Source organism: Pelmatolapia mariae, linkage group LG6 (assembly GCF_036321145.2).
Source record: "Pelmatolapia mariae isolate MD_Pm_ZW linkage group LG6, Pm_UMD_F_2, whole genome shotgun sequence".
NCBI classification, from domain to species: domain Eukaryota; kingdom Metazoa; phylum Chordata; class Actinopteri; order Cichliformes; family Cichlidae; genus Pelmatolapia; species Pelmatolapia mariae.
Window position 1 is genome coordinate 32205512 of NC_086232.1, and position 9617 is coordinate 32215128.

General features: G+C 39.7%; 1 protein-coding gene across 3 annotated transcripts; it reads left to right on the forward strand.

Annotated features, from left to right (window-relative positions):
• Positions 1–574: 574 nt before the first annotated feature.
• caly (calcyon neuron-specific vesicular protein) lies at positions 575–9229 on the forward strand. Of its 3 annotated transcripts, none has more exons than XM_063475418.1 (5): positions 575–835; positions 3633–3867; positions 4475–4594; positions 5632–5745; positions 7913–9229. In XM_063475418.1, the coding sequence occupies exons 2-5, from the start codon at positions 3739–3741 to the stop codon at positions 8153–8155; spliced, it is 606 nt and encodes a 201-aa protein (XP_063331488.1). In that variant the 5' UTR covers positions 575–835; positions 3633–3738; the 3' UTR covers positions 8156–9229. The 3 variants fall into 3 exon arrangements, with proteins under 3 accessions (XP_063331488.1, XP_063331489.1, XP_063331490.1); XM_063475419.2 differs by having other exon boundaries at positions 695–835; positions 3725–3867; XM_063475420.2 differs by having other exon boundaries at positions 717–835; positions 3729–3867.
• Positions 9230–9617: the final 388 nt, after the last annotated feature.

Here is a 9617-nt window from a genome sequence, read left to right on the forward strand (position 1 = left end):
TAAAATCACTCAATTAATATGGAGGTAAAATGTACTAAAATATCAACAATAAAACTGGTTTTGCACAATGTTCCCTTTTACAGTTTGTATTTTAAATATGAACTGCTTTATAGGGTTCTTTTTAAATGTGTAATTATATTTAAGTTGGTTTAAGTAGGTTTTTTTCTCCAGTGTAAAATCTTAATCTGTCTGAATCCCACTATGTAGCACTTTATAAGCACTTGGTTTGAAACACACTTATTTAAGTTGTGAGAAGATGTAAGGCGCATTAATGTCTTTATCAGCAATTCTAACTCCTCTAGTGGGCACCTCACATAGAACATGTCAGCTTGTAAAGCACTGATTAGATGTGTTTACATTTATTAAAAATGCAAAATAACGAGACTTGAAGTAAAGCGCACCTTAAACGGAAATTATAGGTGTCAAGTAGCTTAAATGTAATCAAGTAAAAAGTGAAAGATCCTTCAAAAGAACCACAAAACTGCACTGAAGTCCAACACTTGTGTTAATGTACGCAAACCTGGAAACCAAGATGAAGTAATGGTCTCTCCGTCTTTCCATTCAGAGACAAACCAGACGCTTTCGATCACAAACACTCTCATATGAATATGTGGCTCACACACGTACATCAGCTGAAGTCCTCGTGAGCCGCGCTGAGACGCGCATTGAGCTGCCAGTTTCTGCTGGAGGACGGAGCCGCTCCAGGCTGAATTACATGCGCAGTCCTGCCGAGAATCTCACATCACCACGGCAACCTGCGTTCACACCGAGTCCCCTTCAGCATCGGTGAGCTCCGATCCCATCCACAGGCAACCGGAGAGCCCGCAAGACCACCGTAAGTTTTTATTCCTCCTTCTGCTTCAGTGTTTTTGACGGTGCCGCGGCTTATTTGTGTTTATTAGACGGACGTGAATGCGGTTTAAGAACAGCCTGATCGGCTGCGGGTTATGTAGCTAGGGGATGATTATTTAATATCGATTAGATATGCGTTGCCCAATTAAGTGATTTAGTGCAGGTAGCTTATATTGGGGGGTTGTCATCCTCTTTGGGGAATGAATGGACAATAAAACCTTGATTTGTGTGCTCCATGGGACTGTATGTGTTACTGACATGCGTTGCAATTTTCCCTATACCTCCACATTATATAAGAGGCTACACTTAAATTCTGTCATTGCCCTCGTCTCCTATGGTTATTAATTAAGTCTGCAGTTCATTAAAAACAATAATGTAGAAAATAAACAGTGGAAGAACGAAATATAAGAATATAAGTTTGCAATGTTTGTTTAAATAGCCCAATAATTCAAAACACAAATACACAGAAATGTGTTTTATCAATCCATATGTCTGGTCTCTGATTATTGCATACACAGCCTGTGTATCTTGCAGCAGCAGTCTTCAATGCAGTAAGTTTAGATATGCATGACCAGTGAACCCTGAAGAACTTGACAGGCACAGGTAGCAAACACTCTGCTACCTATTCATAGCACAGCATGTATTCACCTTTAGACAGCTTCAAGTCTCCTTCAGTGTGTCAGATATGGGTGATGGATAGAACTGTGAAGTAATCATTAATCTTTTACAGTATAATTGTATGTATGATTGAAACGAGCCGTGGTTGTGAATTTGTAGGATGTCATTTGCAGCTCCTTCAATTTCTGGACTCCTTTCCTGTCAGGGTGTGGGAACACTGAATGTTTGACAGCAGCACTCGACTCATTTGTTAATCACAGATTCAGGATGAATCATCGCACCCGCACTTCACTCCAACCGTGGGGAGGAAAAATGGCGGTCAGCGCAGATGACCACATTATAACCACCCACTCATCGAGAAATATGTGTTGTAGTCTTGAGTAATACCCTAGAGTCAGTCAAGATCTTACCTAACAAAGATTTTAAATGTCCAAATGGTTTTTGTTGTTTTCCAAAATGCTGAGAATGTTTGGTAGAAAGCTGTCACATAGTTAAAAATATTTTCATATGCATTTTCCACTTGATGACGGACTAGAGGCTTTAGTAAATGATCCTCTGTCTCCTTCATCAAAAACACATTTCCTGAGCACTGGGGATTTCTCCAGCAGCATACAAACTCTAGCTCTTTGCCTCCTGGTGTGTATCATCATTGTGAGTCACTGGCATCAGTGGGCCAGTGGCGTCCTTTGCTGGGGGAAGGTGTTGTGTTGCAATGCGTGAATGAGATAATTGGCTCTTCACCTCTTCCCTCCACATTTAGTTCATCGTCAGAGGAGAAAAAGAAATCAGACAGTTATCTGAGCAGAGTAGCACTGAGAGAATAAAGTTTGTATATGTTGGCTATAAACATTAAAAGTGAGAGGCTGGAGGAAGAGATGGATAGATAGTAGATTCATAGATACAGAGTAATAATGAAATATGTTTACTCCAGACTGTTGGGCTGGATAAACAGGAAACAGAGTCGGCTTCTCTGAGTTACTTAAATACTGTATGTCCTCGAGCTATTACCGCACTGATCAGCCCCAACATTCAAACCTAATATTGTGTCTAGCACCAGGACATTAGCAGCAGATCCTTTGGGTCCCACAAGTTACTGAGTGTGACTTCCGTTGATGAGGTTTATTTTGGCACACCCCGCAGGTGCTTTGACTAGATTGAGAGTTGTTATGAGTCTTTGATGGGTTTCTCATCAAAGACTCAAACTGAGCAGTTTTTATAATGTGGCATGCTGGGGAAGGTTGCTGCCGTTGGGGAGTGTGCTTTATCTACAACAATGCGTTGGTGGGTGGTATATGCCAAAGTAACATGCCCATAAATGCCAGGAACTAAGGTTTCCATGCAACAATGGACTGTAACAATATGATCAAAGTCATTCGCGTCGTGTGTCGACAGTTTTAAAAGGCAGTTAGTCAAGAAATAGCTTGAAATCTGCTAAATTGCTTTCTGTCAAGTGCTATAATATGATTCCAGGAATATACTATGAACATTTAGTTAAATAGGCAGCTGGGTAGCTTAGCGGAAAGAGTAAAAATGTCTAGACTGCTCCCCGCCAAGAAATAGTAATTTAAAATATTTAATACGTGTATACATAGTGTAAGCCAGAATAACTTCTAAACAAACACTGGTTGTTATTCTGTGCATGTCAGCAAGCTATGCTCACAATAACAGTGTTTTTAAAATTTATCAAATGCATTATTCACTGTTTTAGCAAGAATTTAGCATGTATTTAATATTAAACACAAAGTGCAGCTTTGCATTATGGCAATATCATTGATTTTGTTAATTTTTAATTTAGTCATAAAACTTAGAAGTGGCCTGAACGTGGCACTATGCAAATTAAAGATATTGCCAAAGATTACATGTTTTTATGAAGCAGATGTGATGGCAGTGCATCTGATAGCTGTTTTGGCAAAGTCAGTGGGATATATTATGTTTATATTTATAAAATAATGTCACTCAGTACAGTCATTGTTGCTGTAATTTGCTTTGAGCAAAAGTGGTAGACCAACACACATTTCCTTATCTTCAGCTGCGCTGCTAAAATGACTCAAAACTAATTTTCATGCTCCTTTCTTCTTTTGATGCAGCGTATATTTCTCTTATCCTGGCCCATTAATCCTCATCAGACTGTTATCTTCTCACTTCCTCTTGTGTCCTGGCAGGGTCCTCAAGCAGCTCTATCACATTTGGTTACAAAAACACTCAGTCTGACTAAATCCGTCCCTGATTCCGAGATCCGTCCGGTCATTTTCAGACAGACGAGCAGCTATGGTGAAGCTGGGCAGCAATCTGTCCGATAAGCTGGAGAAGCAGCCATCTGCGGACGATGGCTTTGATAACATCCCCCTCATCACACCCCTGGAGGTCAACCAGCTCCAGCAGCCTTTTGCAGAAAAGGTAAAATTGTACTCCTTGTTCTTTTTCTGTGCCTGCCCACTTCTGTTTTCTAAAATACTGTTTCAAAGTTGAACACTGGGTGCAACAGAACCATGCATTTTACAGCATTGCAAAAATGCCCAACAGATTACGACAAACAATATTTAAATTCATGTGGGCATACTTACCTGTCCTCACTTAAACCCAATGCCGAGAGTGCTATATTTACCTCTCCTTGCCTACCATCCCAGGTTAAAACCTTGGCACCAGCCCACGCAATGCAAGCACCTCTTTGAATACATAACACAAGAAGAAAGCTCTCAGAATCATATTTTGTCCGATAATGCTCTTAGCAGCACAGGATGTTCTACAGGCTCAGTAGATGGTGGTGAATCATTAACATAAAAACACTTTGTAGTTCCCAAATGTGTTTTTAACATATCATTAAAACGATCTGCTTTTGCAAATGATGCTTTTATTTTTTACACAACCATCATGGTGTTCAGTGGCAGGATTGCTGAACCTGTGCTGAAAACTGAGGGCATCCTCGATCAACCATAATGGATTAATAGGAATTCCGAGCTTTTTCCAGGAAACTCGCAGTGACAGTGCATTGCCTCTGCTGCAGGTCATTGTGAAAACGTCAACACAGTACCAGCTGCAGCAGAAGAAGAAGAACAAGCTGTATTTTCCCAACATTAAGAAGCTGAATATCAACCTTTACAGTGATGTCTCTGAGAAGGCCAAGGTAAAGGGTGAAAATCTTCACACATGTAAATTTAGTATAAGTCTGTGTTGTGTTTCCGTTAAGTTCAGCATGCAGTGCTTGGTGGACTTTGCATTTGTTTTAATAAACACTAGCACTGTTTTGAATCCATCTCATGTGCAATGGCCTGCTCCTGGAAATCCTCATTAGAGCATTTCATGTGTATTAATGCCTGGCTGAAAGTAGTCCCCAGCAAATGCACTGTATTGATTGCTAAAGAGCGTAGAGCCGAGCTCTTTAATTAAGTTGATCATTCTATTTGAAACGGCTCAAGAACTCCATAAAAGATTGTAATATGTTGCCTCATTCATTTAATATGAAAGTTGCTAGTGGTGTTTTCTCAAAGAAAAGTTAAATAATCATATCGCTAATCATATCAACAACCTATTATATCATGAAAACAGGAGTTGTAAGGCTCTTCTGTCTCCTCTCCTTTCAGAAATGTTTGAATAGGAATCTGTGAAAGAATGACTTTAATTATCACTTGATTTATTACCAAAATAATGTTTTCATGTTCTCAGTAACTAATTTAGAGTGTTTTTCAGTACACCATGATGTTTCTTTTGAAAATTATATTTACAATAAGCAGGATTTATTATTCTTCCAATTGATAGGTCACAGCTGTATGATCATGCATAGCGTCCTCGGGTTCTCAATTAGAGCCACTCCTTTGCTCATCATGTTGGGTTATAAAAAAGCAAAAAATCTAAATGGCAGTGGTCAAAATGCCGAACTGAAGGCTTCAACATGGTAGTCCAATAGATAAGTTCACAGTGGGTCCTTTTAGACTATAGCTGCTATAACTGTATTGCACCCAGGCACCAAGAAAGACGTAACATCTATGTTGACAGAGCTATAATCGTCACCATCTTCACATATAGTCTGTGTCAGGAGCTAAAGCACCTGGTGGCTAAAGGCCATAGACATAGGAGGAATCCAATTTGGCGCTATATAAATAAAACTGAACTGAAGTGAAAAGTAGTGTCTTACATTCTGTATAACTGTGTGTTTTTCCTCAGATCACAGGTCTGATCCTCATTACTCTGACCTTTCTGACCAGCCTGCTCCTTCTGCTCATGTACAAAGCTATGTGGTACGACCAACTTACCTGCCCAGAGGGTTTCATCTTGAAGGTGGGCAGCGTATCCATGTGTGCACAGCGAGCTTCTTTATTTTACAAACACCACGCTTAGCATAAACACATGTGTCTGCACACATGCCCACACAAAGTCAGATCCTTCCCCTGATTTATGTTCATTTCCTAACTATGACTAAATTTTAAATGATAGCTTAAACCTACAAAGTCAAAATGTACATTATGAAATATTTTAAAGCTTTCATTTCTTAGAAGGCCGACAGGTCCTCATGACATGACTGTTTAAATAGATTTATGTCCCCACAACATGAGTAATACTGTCATACACACACACACACACACACACACACACACACACACACACACACACACACACACACACACACACACACACACACACACACACACACAAACACAGATGTACAAATAGTGATTTTTTTTTTAATATGATTCAAGGAAAGCAAATTATCGGAGATGGACTATTATCTTCTTGCAGCATAGCAGAGACCAGCTGAAGAAGGTCATAGTCTCATCTTTCTATATCACAAACTTATTACTGTCGAAGTAGTCTGTGTGGAGTACTTCAACAGTCTACAGTGCAGCTTGTCTGGTGTTTTCTTCTCCGCACACTCTCATTTCAGTCACTTCAGGACTAACACAAACTCATTGTCTGCACCTTGGAGGCATCGTGCACCAAATCAGCACAACCGCGAATGTTAGTTAAAGGGCCTGTCTCGCAGTGGAAAATGAGAGAGTGGGGTAGATAGAGAGAGAGTGGGGGAAGGAAGGGAAGGGAGTGACAGCCTACTTTCTGGTCAGGCAGAGATTGGGATGCCCGCTTGTGAATTGTAGGGGTCTTTAATTAGAGCTGAGCGTGACTAAACTGTGATTAAAGGCTTAACGGTGAGGGGGGGAAGCAAGGAAGGGAAGGGGGGGTGGGGGGTGGGGGGAAAGGGAGGAGGACCTTCCGGCAAGGCTTTTGAAGTTTTTGCCGGTTACAGTTGCTTTTAGCATTTTTTCCCCCTACTAATGTGTTGTTAGAGACATAAAAAGAGGATGGAAGGTGGAGGGTGGTGTAGTCACTGCTGTGCTTTTCAGAGGCTTGACTCCTTGCTTTTAGGGAAGGTCAGGTAGTGGATCCTCCTTAAGGGAAAGACTTGCAAGGTCAGGGCTACTTACATGGGCCCTTTTCAAAACACAACCATAAAAGGACAGGCATTCAGTGTCTTGGTTTAATTCACCCACATAATTTCATATGTATCTTTAATTCTATTAGGTAAATGTGAGTTTAAGGATGTTCTGAAGGATGCTTTAGCCTCAAGTGAAGGCTTATTGGGGATATGAATCTTTAATTATGTTTGTGCACCAAGCATTTAAACATCCTCAACTGTATTACATTTCTGTCTGTAAAATTTCTTCACACTCTGATGCTTCCTTGTATATTTAAGAACCTCAATTATCCTCTGGAGTACCTTTTACGTATATTGTTTTTTAAATTGTTTTCTTAGCCTTTGAAACAGCATTTGAAAATAATCTGAATGTGGTTTATAGCATGTGGATGTAATACAACTTCCTGAACAGGACTGAAACATGGTTTTACACTTTAACTCTTTCCAGCCCCACCTAATGTATGTGAAATGCAAATGTTCCACTCAGCAGTTTGATGTGCATTGCATGTGAAAACAGGCAACATTTGACCCAGGATTACTTAGTTATTGTCTCAAGCTTCAGAAGCTTCTTCCAAAAGTGCAAAGGCAAACAGCAACCTATGGCAGCAAACGTCGCTGCTGGCTTACATTTTTCAATACATTTTTGTAAGTTGTTCTTGTAGAAAACCAGAATGCTCAAAGCAGCTGCACGCATGATTGAAAATGAAACAAGGTGAAACATACAGAAGAGCATGGATATAAATCAGAATACATTTAAACTGTATTTTAGGTAAACACTTCTATAACAGACAGAGAAAACTATCAGTCATAATTGTATATCAAATATCTAACTAATATGATGCAAATGAATGGTTGTTTATCCCCATGGACTGTACTTTCCTTGTCATAAAACAGATTGCTTCCTATTGGACCAGGTGGAGGAAATCTGCAGTTTATCTTGACTCAGGATGGCTTTTGTTCTGTGATGATGATGTCAAATCAGTGTGTGAGTAATACTGAAAACACCAAAGCTGTTTGTATAATTCCCTCTAACAGCAGAAGCACTGCACCCCTGCAGCTCTGGAGATGTACTACACAGAGCAGCAGGAGCAGGAGCCAGGTGTGCACGGCGGCACCAACGCCGGACTGTACGCTGCTCTCAGCCACCTAAACCAGGTCAAGAGGAGCGGACCTGAGCTGTCATCGCCATGGTTACCAGTCATCAGCGCTTTGAAGGAGGCTGAGGTGACCAAACCAGGCAGCGAACCGCTGAAAGGAGTGCTGGAAACAGATGAGTGAAGAATGTGTAGGGGAGAAAATGACAATGAGGGGCATGGTGGATGTTATGTTACTTTATTTTTCGTCTGTGTGTGCGTGTTTGGATTTTTTTTTTCTTCCCTCAGACAGCTCACTGAATCACTCGCTTATACTGGTGCTCCAATGTAAAGGCATGCGTGCGTGTGGTGAGTTCTTGTGGTTAAAGGCAGGAATGTGCATGACTTTTACAGCGTTACTGAGTCATGACTAAAGTCTGGATCCGGCGTGTGTGTCTGCACTCATGTAAATACTGTTCATGCTTACATTAGTATGAGCTCATGTGTGCATGTTTGCATTCATGTGTGGTGTATGTACGTATATACTGGGTAATATGTGTACTCATCTGAGTGAGTTGAGGTGAGAGAAGAGAAGCAAGGCGAGAACTTGCAGTGAGAACTGAAGATAAGTTTTTAATGAGTTTCCCCTCATTGCGCTGCCTTGTTATCTTGCCTCGTCTTCTGATTTACTCTTAGAGCAGAATGTATGAAGTCATTATTGAATGTGCACATAATTTGACTATTAAGACATTTTCCATTTTACTGAATTTAGTTGACCCCACATCTTATTATGTCTAGACTTTTAATTGCAGTTGTGTAAGGTTAAAGCCAAATTTGGATTTTGGGAAACAGTTTTGTCATAATGGGTTATTGGCTTTGTAATTAATTTCAAGAAAAGTTCACTTAATCAGTATTAATTAAATACAAAACACAATTAAGTATGCATCACTTAAACATGCTGTTTGTTTTCTGAATCCACTCCTCATTTGATGACTCTTGTTATGTCACATTATGATGTGAGCTACTTTCTGTAATGATAGATACAGTTTAAGAGCCTTTAATGTATTATTACAAACAAAACCTGTACTGTATGTTCATGTAGGTACGCTTATTGTGAACAGTAGCTAATTACATGACGTTCTGTTTTCGTTCTTGTTTAACTTATGTTGCTATAAATATTGTGTAAAAGCCTTTATGGTGAACACAGGGTTAACTTATCACGATCCTGATGTATGAATAAGCTGCTCTAATCATACAGTAGATATAATAAGTGTTAATTATGTGTTAAAAGCTTCTATGTTTTTTAAATGTATTTAATTAACAAATAATATATCTGTACAGTATTTAATGTCTTGACTCAAAGGTTTAGTTTGGAAAATTGCCGATGTAAGAAGTATGAAGAATTTCTCTTGACTTTTCTTTTTGTCTCATTCATTTTTTTCCTTTTTTTCCCAAGTGGCATTAATCTTATTTTGGAACAGAACTTTTCATGTGAGTCGGATGAATCTGAGATCACAGCACAGCTTGTTTCCAGTGGTTTAACTGCCAAACATTTACATCAGGCACATCTGTTCTGATGTCACCGACTGAACAGAAATAAATGTCTGAAGTGTTGAGTTCTCTCACTCAGAACCGGCAAAGATAATTTAGAGTCATTGCTACTAATG